The 15,318-nt window shown below is 42.4% G+C and overlaps 1 protein-coding gene across 1 annotated transcript; it reads left to right on the top strand.

Annotated features, from left to right (window-relative positions):
• The first annotated feature begins 5,365 nt into the window (after nucleotides 1-5,365).
• DRG1 (developmentally regulated GTP binding protein 1) lies at nucleotides 5,366-13,803 on the top strand. The gene is made up of 9 exons (XM_015416703.1): nucleotides 5,366-5,482; nucleotides 6,571-6,694; nucleotides 8,044-8,219; nucleotides 8,844-8,913; nucleotides 9,779-9,948; nucleotides 10,707-10,837; nucleotides 11,487-11,654; nucleotides 12,261-12,383; nucleotides 13,145-13,803. Exons 1-9 carry the CDS (start codon nucleotides 5,441-5,443, stop codon nucleotides 13,242-13,244), a joined length of 1,104 nt encoding a protein of 367 aa, XP_015272189.1. The 5' UTR covers nucleotides 5,366-5,440; the 3' UTR covers nucleotides 13,245-13,803.
• The last annotated feature ends 1,515 nt before the right edge of the window (nucleotides 13,804-15,318 follow it).

Genomic DNA, 15,318 nt, shown 5'->3' with positions numbered 1-15,318 from the left:
CAGAGGATAGCTTCATTTCAAATGTCTGCAATCTAAGACCTCTTACATTGATTATTAGATTGAGTGTTTTTTTGGGGAAAAAGTGCTGGTACTCATATGTAAAGCTGCACTGATTTCCACCAATTCCCCCCTCAGGACTGGGGAGAATCCCCCCCCCCAATACCACCACACACAAAAAAAGGCATGATTAGATGTATCATACAATTGCAGGACTTGACGAATCCTAGGAGCCAGGTTGCTGTGGCGCCTAGTTATTTTTAGCAGTTATTTTATTGTTGGGTCTCTGAAAATAACAAAGCGTATAATTTCACATCAGAATATGTTTTGTTGTATGGCATTAAAATATATTTGCATGAAGTTTTTGTCATTGTTTATTTATATCTTCACTTTACACCATTCAGTGGGGGAAGATGAATTCATTTCTTAACCCATTGCTTTATCTACTGGCCCCAGTATTCAGTTAAGTGTAACTTTTAAAACAACAATGGAATGATAATTAGGGGAGAACTTAAACTAGGAAATAGGTTAGCTTTTTGTTGTAGTGATGACAACATCAGAACATCAGAAGCCCGCCCAGAGAGAAAGCAACAGAACGTACGCTGCTGGGTGCCAGTAGGCAGCCCCTTCCCAAAAATGAATTGTGGCCCTAGATTAGGAATAATTGGTATATATACCCTCTGTAAACCACTCTGAGACCCTTCGGGGTCAAGGGCAGTATAGAAATTTAAATAAATAAATAAATAAACCAGGACACTCTCTGTATTTATATACAACACCTTTATTTATTTTTTAAATTAAGATAGGGATGGGGGGGGAAATGGAGATATGTTATACAAATTCTTATTCATAACAAGAACAATCAGCATCAGAGTAAATATAGAACATTTTACTTAGACATTTAAAATACACATACAGAATGTTTGAAAATGTTATGTATACTTAACATTAAAGCCTAGAATTAATACCATTAGTTAGTATTAATGTTGACTGTTAGACATTAAATGTTACATTATATGTTCCATTACATTTTAATACTACTACAATTGTCATAAACTATAATCAAAAAGGCAAATAATACATTTTCAGAGCATTTCCAAAAATAAAAAATATAATGATAAGATCGGTTCATATATACAGCAAAAATTGATTTTATGGTCTTGTGTATAGCATTATTTAAAAAAAACATTAAAATACCTGCACCATTATAATATCTATAACAACCTTAGTTGTATTAGTGTCTAAGCCACCATTATATTGATGAATCCAAAAAATAACATTACAGTTGCTTTTATATAACACTTTTATTATAGCTTTAATAAAATTATGAGAAACTGAAGATTAGGTTTTGTAGTAACAATAATTAGGAAATTAATATATAACACTCTGAAGACTGAAAATCTGGGCCCTAAATTTTGGGGCTGGCTCCTATAGCTGAAGAAAATGTAAAGGCTTGTCCTGTTGATTACAATGAGGTCATGTAATCTGCTTTGAATTTCATTGAGAAAGATGGACTAGAAATAACGTAAATGATTTTTTTTGGGGGGGAAGTAGGCTTTTCAACCTGTAACGGGGCCTTCAAAATGGGATGCAGAGACCCACCTGTCCCAAGCCACTTGTTCTGCTTTTTAGTTTTTTAATTAATTATGCCACTTTTTGGAAGGCTTTCCTCTTTTTGCAGACCTGCTGACAAAAACTGCAGGGTGGAAAGGTGAAGCTATTAGAGGGTTTCTTCATGGCTCTGTTGCCTGTCCCTTACCACTGTACTCCTTCCCAGTGCTCTGTCTTTCCAGACCCTACTTCTCTTGCTCCGCTGCCCATAGTCTTGGCCTTGAAACCAGTGAGATTGTAACTAATGGCTCCCCTTTTCCTGTCATGTGGTTCTGGTTTTGCATGAGTTTCCGACACATGCTTGCTGACACACTGGCTCTCAGGTCTGGAAAGGTTGGAAACTACTGTCCTACGAGACTCACCTCACAACCACTAGAAATTTTCTGTGCACACAGGTCATCTCACTTTGCTTATGATAAAAATCTAAAAGGCTTCAACTAGCATTCTAAACAGTAGATTCAATATGTTCTTCAAGAGGCTATAGTAGTCCCACACCGAAACTTGAAATTTGGGACATAAGTCTAAAATGCCCTGATTACTAAATCAGTTTTAAAATGGCTCAGTCTAACTCAAAACTTGGAAGTCCAAGTTGACTTCATGATACAAAGCAAGCCAACCTGCAAATGGGCTATGGAGGCTTGCTGATTCTGCCAGTAACAGCCAGGTCCTTAGTGGACTCACTGGAGTTGGTTAGGATTCTTTTGAATTGGACACGCTGATACGACCTAAAACATCCTTCAAACAACTTCTCAGCAAAGCAAACTTCGGTTCTAATGGGCTGTTATCGATCTTGTACAAAATTCTTTGGGACACAGAAAAATGTATGACTTCCTAACATGAAGGCCTGGGACAAAGACTTTCAGACAGACACCACTCTACACCAATGGACAGACATCTGGAGCTCCTATCCGAATAAATCAAGAGTCTTCAACATCAGACTGCAATATTTCAAAACTCTTACCAGATGGTACCTCTCCCCAGCCAGATTACAGCACATGAATCCAAACTACAGCTCTGATTGTTGGAAAGGTTGTGGCTCCTCAAGCAACTTCTATCACTGTTGGTGGTCCTGCACAACTATACAAGGCTTCTGGATTCAAGTACTGGAAGAAATAAACAAAATAACGTCAGAGAATATCCCACTGGATCCAGCCATAATACTTCTGAATTCAACACATACCACAGATGATAGAGAAGTCCATATCTCTGAATTAGCAGCCACCTTAATCACCATGGCACAGCTAGTCGTTGCGGCCTCTTGGATATCTACGGTACCTCCATCCTTGAATCAGCAGTGAAACAAATGCTGGGATCATTATGTGATGGACAAAATTGCAGACACATATGCCACATACATACAAAGACAGGCAGGGTCACAATCTAGGTTTGTAAGAAAGTGGTACGCTCTGATAGTATACAGAACTGACATTCTGCCAACACATCTCAGTTATAGTGAATGGATGCATTTATAAGTAGTTCTTTTAAAGGTCTGAGTGCTCTATTGTACTTTTTAAGTTAGCGTGGGGGTATTCTGAAACACCCCATATCAATCACAGGTTACTTAGAAACTATGGAATTGACAAGCTGAACGTTATAAGCAACATTATCTGTAATAGCAATGTTATGCACTGCTTTATTGGTTTATGCATGTTATTTCTTCTGTATGCTTGAACTTTCTTTCAATAAACATTTATTGAATTGTTAAAAAACGGATTTTTTTCTTTTGAGACATGTGCCTTAAAATTTGGTCTATATGACCAAGGCATGGTTATTACTAGAAAAATAAAAATGAAGCATTTATGAATCCCCTACAAAATGGGGGGCTCATTTTGGAGTATTCCCCAAATGGTTCATGCTAGCTAGAATGCTGAAAGTTAGATCACATGCCATCCAAGTCACTGATTACTAGGGAAGTCTGAAGGGGCACTTTTGTATGACTTGCCCTCAAATGCTGGGGAAATAATTTTACTTCACAAATAACATGCAATATACCGGAGACAGCATTATGTGGGAGTGAAGTTCTGTTGCCTCTTCAGTAGTTTATATTTGCAAATGGAAGTGCTCTCTCCCTCTCTATATCTTTCTCTCTGAGTTTGTTATCTGTTGACGTGTCCTGGGCAGGATGGATTTTTGTCCTGACTCAGCAAAGCAATTCTTCTAATAGTGAGTTTGATGGTCCCTATCTTATCAATAGATGAAAAAGGGCCATCGCACTAATATGGTGGAGATTTTCCCGTACTTGGGGACTTCACAGGTATGGAGGAGAGTAAATTTTAAAAAAAATCAAACCCAACTTTATTTATTTAAAGAAGGATATTACAGGTAACCCTGTGCCAGTTAAAGGGGTAGAAGAAAATAGCATGGAAAAATGTTGGCCCTATCAATTCATTGTAGGATAATTGGGATAGAAAGAAAAGTATTTGTTCTGGTTCTCATTAGTTGCACCTTATCAAGGACTCAAAGCTACAGGGACAGTTCCTGGTGTGTTACCTTGGAAATGTGTGATGTGCCATGTGGGTACAGTCTAAAATCTCCCTCCTCCAGCACAAGTAAAGAGAGGAACCACTGTTCCCCTGCTCATGCTATACTCACATCTAAAGTAGGCTAACTGCAATGTACCTTAGGTGGAGATGCTATTGAAGCAGGCCCGTAGCTAACATGGGGCCCACGGGGCCCGGCCCCCTTGTATTTCTTCTGGGCCCCCTCCCTCCAGGGCTGCCCCTATTGAAGACTGTTGAGAAGCTTCAGCTAATTCAAAATGCATCAAAAAGATTGGTGTTTTGAGTTGTAGAGCACATATTTCAACTGCAAAAAGATTTATCTTGGCAAACGATTTGCTTCTGGGCTTAAGTCGGTGCTGACATTTAAAACCCTACAGTCTGGAACCGGGATAGTTGAAAGGCTAACAAGTATTCCCATATTTATTTGAGACAGAGCTATTTTCTGTGCTGGTGCCATAATTTTTGAACACCCTGCCCACAAACACTCGGCTGGAACCAAGTGTGCTAAAGTTTCCAGTGCTTGCTGAAGATGACTTTCTGTTGATCATGCTTTTTTAATGTGATTTTCATATGAGATTGTTGTTCATATTGTTTATAATTGTAAGCCACCCGGAACACTTTTGGTGGGCAGGATGATAGAAATTAATACTCTAATCTCTTTATATATAGATACATACAATAAAATGGGCAATTACACGATAACGCTAGGCTATTCAGGATAAATGTACAGGGAACTGCTCTATCTAGCCGGAGCTGGGGGGGGGGGATTCTTACTCTTTCTCTCCTCCTGCACGTATGTTCTAGGAAGATCAAAAGAAGAATCCAAGTCTGACAGGAGGTCACCCACCCACCCCCGGGAAAAGTCATAATCTTATATCTGACACTCGTAACTATTACACTGCGTCACCTTCCCCATTCTAAATACGCATGTGGTGACTGAAGAGGACACGGAACTCAGCACATGGTCAGAGGCAGTCCCTTTGTTATGTAATTTTCATATTACACCTTTGGCAGAACCAACGACGACAAGGTAGTGAGCAATAACCCCTCCTCCGAGCCTCCGCAAGACGGGCGGGTACTAATCAGGTGACCTCCCCGGTTGACGTCCAACTACCGTGTTCCGCTCTAGCCCCTCACTCTATGTCACCCCTCCTTTTCGGAGCCATCGGAGGACCATAGAGAGATGTGTGAAGAAGGTCGAATTAGTTCTCGTTCAGCACCGGTTACTCTTTTGTTGGAAGTCTCGCGAGAGCTCAGTTCTGCGGCTGCGCGGGCACAGGGCTGAAGAAAAAGAACCGTGGGGTTGTGCTGTCGCCACCACCGTTATCATCATGAGTACGACGTTAGCGAAGATCGCCGAAATAGAGGCCGAGGTAACTGGCAAGAAAGAGAGCAGGAGCCTTCCTATGAGAGCGGAGGGGAGCCTTCATGAATAGTGGCAGTCTACCACTGGGAACAGGCGGAGGCCGCCACCTTTATACTCATCGCGGGCTTCTGGCTGGAAGCTCGATGATGAATCAAATTCTCATGGGGTGGAGGCAGGGAAATCTTTCTCCAATTAAGCTCCTTGGCCGGGGTTTCAACGAAGCTGGAAGAAAGCACTTTGCGTGGACTCACAACAAAACATGGTGACGGGTGGTGCTTTAGATAAAGAGTCAATAAATTAATGGAGGCTCGGTCCGTCAATACCTGTAATTTATTATGGCTATATGGAATCTGTGCATTCAGAAGTAATTAACCTGCGAATACCAGACTGCAAAGAGTCGGACTCAACTGTGCAACTGAACAACAACAACAACCAGATGTGATGGGGCATACAGTGATGGATGGCTGTTGTGCCATCAGGTTCGGCTCGTAAGTTTCCTAGAAGCACCTGGCTGGGTGCTGGACACAAAATCCCGAACTAGAAGCACCTTTGGAAAAGTCTAGGAGAGAGGAGGTGTTTCACACTATCTGATAATTGGGTTTTAAAATCTGACTGTGTTGCGGCAACTTGACTGTATGGATGTAGTTGCTATCTGACTGAGAAGCTTCCCCCCATTCCAAATATGTGTATGGTTTCCCAGAAGCAAGGGAAAATCACTTTGCAAATGCTCTGTGTTTTGTTGTTGTACAATAGGTATGATGCCGCAAACAGGTTCTGTGGCTGAGCAGTGATTCCTATTAACCCAGGAGATAGGTCTCAGTGCTCTCACTCATTTGCTGACAGTGAAAACTATCCCATCTCCCTTCTGCTGGGGTCAGGTGCTGTTTCCCAGAGGCCTCTGGGTCACACAGGTGAAAGTACCATAAGATACGTTCCTACCATGGGAACAATACCTGTGCCCTTCTATAAAAATCTGAGGAACCATGGAACAAGGCAGGCACCTTTTTGGCTTTCCTTTGTGTGTAACCTTAGCTTTCTGCCCCTAGTTTTCTCACAATCCTTTAAATGTCTGTGTATTCTTACACCATTGTTCAGATGGCCCGCACACAGAAGAACAAGGCCACGGCTCACCATCTGGGGCTGCTGAAGGCTCGGCTGGCCAAGCTGCGTCGAGAGCTCATCACCCCAAAAGGAGGTGGAGGGGGCGGTCCAGGGGAAGGTGCGTATTTCCTATGGAATGACGGAGGTGATAGTAATTCAACCCTAAAACTATAATTTGGCTTGGATTGGGTGAGGGCATATAGCTAAGTTGCCTGTGATTGTGACTATTAGAACGGAAATAAATGGCACCAAATACAGCATTGTATGTGCATAATTTATTTAGATGTAATTTTGTCTAAAAGCCTAAGAGATGTAGAGACAGTCATTTCAATAAAAACAAATACCAAGCAAGCAAAACCCATCTAGTCATCCTGAAACAAGCATATTGTACTGGATAGACTAGAAAGCCTGTCTGGTGTACTGATAAGAGTGCTGGAGTAGGATCTGGAAGGCCCATGGTTCAGATCCCCAGCATGCCATGCTGTGTGCCTTTGGGCTAGTCACACACTTCAGTCTAACCTACATTTCAGGGATGTTGTGAGGATAACATGGGGAGAGGATAATGTTGTAAGCTACCATTGGGGAGAAAGATGGAGTATGAATAAAATAAACAAATAACCATGTATACAGGCTGTAGAATTTTGCATATTTATTGCCTTGCTCATAAAACAGTAGATCTTGTATCAGCAATTAAACGCTGAGCATCCTTTTTGGTTGAAATTCTATGTAGTCCCTTTGACTGCAAGGAGATCAAATCAGTCAGTCCTTTAGGGGAAATCAGTCAGTCCTTTAGGGGAAATCAAACCTGAGTGTTTCCTGGAAGGACAGATACTGAAGCTCAAATACTTTGGCCACCAAATGAGAAGGGAGCACTCACTGAAGAAGACCCTGATGCTGGGAAAGATTGAAGGTAACAGAAGAAGGGGACGGCAAAGGATAAGATGGTTAGACAGTGCTACCGATGCAAGAAATGTGGGATTGAGCAGACTCCGGAGGGCGGTGGAAGACAGGAGGGCCTGGCGTGATGTGATCCATGGGGTTGCGAAGAGTCGGACTTGACTGTGCGACTGAACAACAACAAAAAATTGAAAGAGAACTTTTGCAGAAAGGCGCCTCTTTACTAGTACAGGATTGATATGGAAATTAACATGAGATTTAGAAAAAGGGCTTCCCTGATATGCTTAAGTGAAGGCCATGCCCAGAAATCTGAAGAGTAAAGAGCTTCTGTCAGCAGCATTTCTCTCACTCAATGAGGGACATAGTTACAGTATTTGAGAAACATGCATTCCTGTTCGTTCTTTGTCATCATTGTTGTGCCTTCTCTACATAATGTTTACTACCGTGCATTATAAAGCAAGGTGAGTGTCTTTAGATCTCTAAATGGGCCTGTTCTCTAGCTGAGGGGAAGGTTGATGTCCACCTGTTTTTCAGTCTGTCAGTGACATTCCACTAATTGCTCTCTCAAAGGTTTTGACGTTGCAAAGACTGGGGATGCTCGCATAGGATTCGTTGGCTTCCCATCAGTGGGCAAATCTACTTTGCTGAGCAATCTTGCAGGAGTGTACTCGGAAGTGGCAGCCTATGAGTTCACCACACTGACAACTGTGCCTGGAGTAATTAGATACAAAGGAGCAAAGATACAGGTGAGAACTTTGGAGCAGAGGAGAATGGTGTGTTTGAGGATGTAGTCTGCTGTTCAAGGACAACTGCTGAAGTTGGGTTAGCCAAGTATTTTTGAGTGCTTCTCTTGTCTGGGAACAGAAGCTCCTCTATTGGCTCAAATAAGAGTGAGGCCCTCCATTCATGTCAGTAATGACTGAAATAGCAGTAGGTGACTTTATCATTACTGTTTTAAGGAACTTTCTTTTCTCAAAGTTTTGTTTGTTTTGTGTTTTTGCCTGAAGAGGAAATGTAATACAAAAGAAATGGATTCAAGATAGTTCTGTGTTAATGCCTCATTTGTTACTTACTCTACTACTGGTGGAGAAGCATTTTTAAGAACAAGGAGAGGAAAAAGTGATCTTGAGGAGAAAAGCCGAGATAGAGCTTGTAGAGCCACTGCCAATTAGCATAGACTTCCAGTTAGAGTAGACAGTACTGGGTTCAATTGACCAAAGATATGACTCTGTAGGAGGCAGCTTCTTGTGTTCATGTGACAAGGCTGTATCTTTTCTGTTAAGTCATATTGGATTTCTCCATGGCTAGAGAGGGTTGCAAGGTCTTACTTCTTAATTTTGCCTAATGGATTCCTTTTCTCCTACCTACAGCTTCTTGACCTTCCAGGAATTATTGAGGGTGCCAAAGATGGGAAGGGCAGAGGTCGCCAGGTCATTGCAGGTGAGCCTTGCAGTGTCTGGGGAAGGAATCTTTCTCCAGATTCCCAGTGTCTTTGTGCTGGTGGGAGGGTGGAGTATTTTGCAGGTGGAATGCATATAGGTAGTATGGCCTTCTTAGTCATTGCTAATGTTTGTGGTGTTGTAGGTGTTGGGGAGTTTGACTTAAGCTTGGGGAGATCTAGGTTTAAATCATCGTTCAGCCATAAAGCTTACAGGTGACCTTAGGCTTAGGCTGAGAGAAAATGACTGGCCCAGCTTAACTCATTCAGTTGTTGCAAGGATAAAATGGCAGAGGGGGAACCCTGTGTGTCACCCTGACTTCGAGGGACGGAGTGATAAAAATGTACCACATAAATGGAAAGCAGCAGTGAGGCTTTTTATCTGCTTCTGTTGCCTGTATCTGAATTTATTTTTTATATTATTTATAGCCTGCCTTTCTCACTGGGGCTCGCGTATTATGCAGAATAAATCAGTACAATCAACAGAGTGGGACATCCAGGAGACAGTGCAATAGGCATTTGACTTGTAGAGATCTGGGAAACCAACCAGAGGTGAAACACAGCATAAGCATTAACATGACACATTAAACAAAAGCAAAAATGACATCGTAGGAGCCTACTTACAGCAACAGAGCGTATGAACGAACTATACAGTGGTGTAATCTTCAACCCTCCTCCTCATTGTGCACTTCACCATTAAGAATATGAAATAACTTGTATTCTTGCCTGTAACAGGTGATTGCAAAACCAGGATGGATACGGTCTCTGTTTGCCTTGTAATAGAAAATGGCACATGCTATTCAAATTCCCAGCATTTCTGAAGGAACTGAGAAAACATCTTTTTCAGATCCCTTTCTTTCTCTGCAGTTGCTCGAACCTGCAACCTTATCCTGATAGTTCTGGATGTTCTGAAGCCTCTGGGACATAAGAAGATCATTGAGAATGAGTTGGAGGGCTTTGGAATACGGTTGAATAGCCAACCTCCTAATATCGGCTTTAAGAAGAAGGATAAAGGAGGCATCAACCTCACAGCCACTGTAAGCATGACAATATACAATCTACTTTATATAATTTTAATAGGGCATGGAGGAAGCTCTCTGTTTCTTAGAAAAATGCTGTGTTGGTAGTGTAATCTCAAAGCATTCTCCCGCTAAACCTGCAATGCAGGCTTTGGCTGTTGTGGCAGAACTCCTCCGTAGTAATCCTAAGCAAAGAGCACACTGCCTTGAATGTTTTCTTTATCATATGATATGAAGAAGCAGTAAGATACTTAGTGAAAGGGGTGGGGGAGTGGAGAACTATGGTCTGTTAGAGCTGTGCACTCCTGTCCTTGGTGCAAACAGAAAAGTCAGAAAAAATGTCTACGTTAGTATGCTCTCTGGTTAGAATTACTATTGAGAGTTCTCCCTCTCATAGAGGAGAGGTTAGATAAGGTGCAGGTCTTCCAATGGAGGCCAGAATGGGTATACAGGGATGTGCTTTCCTCTGAGAGGGTTTCCAACTGGGATGACCACAGTATGGGTTGGTGCCCACAGGACCTTTCCAATATGTTGTGGGATCTATCCCGGCTCAGAAACATTCCTTCCCCCTCCCTTTGTGGAAATCCTGAGCCCCATGCTGCCAAAACTGACAGGGTGGGACAGCATCATGCAGCAGGCTCTTACACTGCCAGTTGACTCGTGACCTATCCCACAAAGCAACAAAAGAGATCACACTTCTCATCCATTGTGAGGGGTAGGTTATTTATTGGGGCAGGAAGTATTCTCCAATTACTAGACTATGTTCTTCACATCAGTGCCCGCAGAGTGAGTTGGACACCGAAACTGTGAAAAGCATCTTAGCGGAGTATAAAATTCACAATGCGGATGTCACACTGCGCAGTGATGTTACTGCCGATGACCTCATTGATGTGGTTGAAGGAAACAGGTAAGGCAAGAGGATCTACAAATTGGACTGTTTGAATAGAATCTGTAGGCTTAGTTGATTTTGTTGGGTTTGGGTGCTTGAGCTCTCATACTGTGTCATAAATGCCTCCCCATTCCACACACACACACACACACCCGGAAACCAGAATCTAGGGTACGTGATGCATATGGAAGTCCACATTTGCACAATGTTAAATAGATATTTTTTAATGGAGGGGTGTGTATCACTTTGCAAAGTTTTTCACTCCAATGACTTAAGAAATTTCAGTGTTAGAAGTTAGGTGAGAGGCTGTACACCCCTCCCAATGAGTCCAGTAGCAGAGGCTTTTTGCTTTTGGCCCTTTTAGTAACTGAAAATGTTATTCCCAGAGAAATGGGCCTTATGCATTAAAGGATAACATGGATGTGGGGGATGCATGGGGAAGGCACCTATTCCTCTACCCAGGCTTCTGTCCATTGCCATTCTGCAGCTGAAGTGAGTGTCTTGCTCAGTTTGGCTGCATGCTGTCAAGTGTGGGTATATCTAATTTGAAGGGTTCATTTCAAAATGCTTCCTGTCATGCTGGCCCAGGAATGGAACTTTTCAGTAGGAGGGAGTAATCCATGTGCCTTGTTTTACAGTTTTGCATGTAATTTATTTTCCTTTGCAGAGTCTACATACCTTGCATTTATGTGTTGAACAAAATCGACCAGATCTCCATTGAGGAGCTAGACATAATTTACAAGGTGCCTCACTGTGTTCCAATCTCTGCTCACCACCGGTGGAACTTCGATGATCTGTTGGAAAAAATCTGGGACTACCTGAAACTTGTACGAATGTGAGTCTGAATTTTGCATTGTTAGGGCTGCAAATGTCTCAGAATCCTATTCCTGCTGCTGCATAATTCTGTTTTCTCTTTGTACCTGGCCTTCACTTCTAGTTTAAGCCTCCCACTTCTAGTTCTCTGTCTGAAAACAAAGCAGGCTAACACTCCAAGGGGATTTGTAATAAAACATTCTACAAATCAGTCAGTCTGTTCTGTGAGGGATGAGAAAGTGGGGAGGGTAGCTTGCACAGGCCTGAATTTTTCCTCTGGACAACTGGAGGAAATGTTGTAAAATAGTACTTGGAGGCTATACTGTGCAGCCTCATGAGTATGAATCCCAGGTGTAACACAGGTAATGGGGGGTTCTTCAGGTTGAATGCACATCCATGTCCTTCCACAGATAACTAGTTAGTGAGAAGGGTTCTACTTTGGCTTCTTCCCTGATTCCCCACCTGCAGTCTGAAGTGACGTAGTTAAGAAGGAACAGCTTTACTTTACCTGCTGTTTGCAAGAACTGGGCATTAGAGGAGCTCCTAGTTAGAAGGAAATGGTGTCTTGAATGTCTTCTGCTTACTAAATTGAAAGATGTGCATTAATGGTTTTAACTTGAATTTGCAGTTACACAAAGCCCAAAGGACAGCTCCCAGATTATTCATCTCCAGTGGTATTGCCATACTCCAGGACCACTGTGGAGGATTTCTGCATGAAGATTCACAAAAACCTTATCAAAGAGTTTAAATAGTAAGTTTAGTTTACACACTGCTGCTTCTCCACCAACGTATACTTTCTCTTCTGCTGACATTTTCAGTTCAAGCTTTACAACGCTCCTAAAAATTTTGTTGACCGCATTTTCCCCTGTTCTGTATTTGAAAGAAAGCAAACACAATAACTGATTAGGCAGTCCATAACACTGTTCAGATTTCCTCTGGGAGGAATTACTGTACTTTGCTTTCTGTTATCATATTCTCATGCATTTTGCATGTCCAGCAGCCAATGTTCCCTCTAAGCTGTGGAGTCTTGTGAGCAAAAATTCTTCTTTGTGAGCTGCTGGCATTAAAGTTGTGAGCGAGCGATTTGGCTGCTGCATAAATTAGTGTGCTCTGGAGCCATCCTTCCTGAGCTGAAACAAAAATGTGTGAGCCGGAGGCTAAAAAACTGTGAGCTAGCTCACACTAACTCAACTTAGAGGGAACACTGCCAGCAGCATGTTGGAACAACAGTGGTATGCAGTAATTTGATAATATAATGCAAGATGTTCATTGAAGGAGAAAGGCAAGGAAATAGCATGGGTAAGAAGGCGAGAGAAAGATGGGGGAGATGGTAGCACTAGCAGTTTCTTGTAAGACATGGCTGAGAGTTTCATAGAGATTGTGAAGGAAAGCAAGACTTCAGTAATAATCACTTGGATTAATAAGTGAATGAGGGGCAACATGTTCGCTGCTGCATCTGTATAAACAATAGACTGTTGAGTGTTTTATTAATTTGTCCACGTTCTGTTTCAGTGCACTTGTATGGGGCTCATCTGTCAAACACAATCCACAGAAAGTTGGCAAAGATCATACGATGGAGGATGAAGATGTCATTCAGATTGTGAAGAAGTAAAAGTGTCTTCTGGCCATTGGTCCTTGATGACCTTTCAGAAAGAAGGCTGATTGTCAAGCGTTATATACAGGAGTGTGCTCCCACCTGAACTGTACTATGCAGTCTAGGTGTGCTACATTTAGACCTGATTAAACTGTTTCTTCTTGGGAGATGGAATAATTGTATTGAGGCTTTGGTCTGTATCACTGTTGGTGAATGAACAGATTACACACTTGCATAAGGGTAACTGATGCCTACTTTTTATGTGACGCTGTCTAGAGCATTTTTCCATGGGACTTTGCCCTGGCACATTGGTCTGTAATAGGTGCCCCAAATCATATGAAAGTTAGGTGTTAACAAGTCCTGTGCCATTAAGACTGATCACCTGGTTCTCAAACAAAGTGCTCTTCCACTGCACTCTTCTCCAAAGAGTGACCATAGAGATTTAACTGCTAGACCAAAATAGACATAAATTTTGGTACTGCTGTAAGAAGTTTTAAGGTCAGCTCTAAAAATTCAGGCTGTAATGGTGATGCCATAAATTGTTTCATTTTGGAGTTGGATAGAGAAGAAAGATTCCTCCCACTAAGAATAAATCAAGAGTGAGACAATATTATTTCCATAAGTACTCCTTTGCTCATAATTACATAAATATCATAAACATACTCTTAAACACTTCATTTACACAAGTATGCTGCTCTTGTATACAAGTCTACCCTCCCGTATAAAACAGGGTTTTGTTGTGGTGGTACTCCTAGGTACTGTATCCTGGCAAATTTTTAGGGGGCTCTTAAGTCCTGGGGGGGGGAATTGGTGGAAATCAGTGCATGCAACCTTATATATGAGTACCAGCACTTTTTAAAACAAAGAAGCACTGACTAGTACAGAAGGTGTGCATATTTTCATCCTAATACTTTAACATCTTCTAAAATATTCAGTGCACAGCAACCAGTTTCACGTTACTTGATACATTCATTGGGCAGAGGCCTGATTTAAATATCTCCATGCAAAATCACATGAAACAGGAGCTGTTTCATGGCATACTGCCTTCATTTAAAAATTGACCTTTGGGGGGGTATTGTCAGCTATAAGGGGTGCAACTGGTCTTCTGCTGATCAATAACAGTGTAGCCCTTAACATCCTGTGCTAAAAGGTGAGTGAACATCAGGCTGTTGTGAATGTATTTTTAATTTACAAGCTAATGTATTTCTGCAGAAATCCTACCTTGTCTTAAGGATGGCCATATTTCACTGTCTGGCATACAGTCACCAGCCTTGGTCTTAATGGGGGTGTAAGGAGGCCTAGTGACCACTAAGGTAGGGGTGTGCAAAAAAAAAGTGGCCGATTTGGATTCGGCCGAATCAGGCAGAATCAATTTTGTCCGGCAGTAAGACTCTTGCATGTCGGTTTCGTCAGTATGAGCCCATTGGGGAGTCTTTTGGCCAGCCGAATGTCAATTTCAGCCCCATTATATCCTATGGGCCATTGAAGTCAATAGTGAAAACATAGGGTATATTCTGGGGGCTGGAGGGGAGGAGGTTTGAGGGAGAGGTTCCAAACTCGCAGGGTAGCTGCTGGAGCCTATCGCCAAGATACCAACCAAGTTTGAAGAACTTTGGACTAGGGAGTCCAATTCTACGGGCCCCCAAACAGGTTGCCCCCATCCCCTCCATTGTTCTCTATGGTAGGGAAAATAGTTACTTTTCCCCCACAGTGCTGTTAGTGGCTTGGGGGGGGGGGCGGTTTGAGGGAGAGGCTCCAAATTTTCAGGGTAGCTTTGGGAGCCTCTTCCCACATAAACCCCCATGTCCCAAAGCAATTGTACCAGTGGGCTCAATTCTTTGGGCACCCAAACAGGTTACCCCCATTACCTCCATTGTTTCCAATGGGGAAACCCAGCCAGCAGCACTTAAGGCAGGCAAGCAGGCAGCACCCAGCAGTCAGACTCTCCCAGAGAATCTCAGGGAAAGTGAACTGTCTTGGGAGGTGCTTGTTTGGCACACTCCAGAACAAGTGGCACTGGCAGTGCAAGCATGCCACAGTGCCACACAGAAACCGCAAAAGACCAACAGGAACAACATTTATACAGGCTCTG

Source organism: Gekko japonicus, unplaced genomic scaffold, assembly GCF_001447785.1.
Source record: "Gekko japonicus isolate JY-2015 unplaced genomic scaffold, Gekko_japonicus_V1.1 scaffold16, whole genome shotgun sequence".
Classification (NCBI taxonomy): Eukaryota; Metazoa; Chordata; class Lepidosauria; order Squamata; family Gekkonidae; genus Gekko; species Gekko japonicus.
Note: the sequence above shows the minus strand (reverse complement) of the source record. Positions and strands in the feature narration are given on the sequence as shown.

Coding starts and splice junctions, on each gene's coding strand:
- DRG1 (XM_015416703.1), top strand. CDS start 5,441: ATGAGTACGACGTTAGCGAAGATCGCCGAAATAGAGGCCGAG. Junction 8,914..9,778: donor AGGTCGCCAGGTCATTGCAG/GTGAGCCTTGCA, acceptor CTTTCTCTGCAG/TTGCTCGAACCTGCAACCTT. Junction 12,384..13,144: donor CTTATCAAAGAGTTTAAATA/GTAAGTTTAGTT, acceptor GTTCTGTTTCAG/TGCACTTGTATGGGGCTCAT.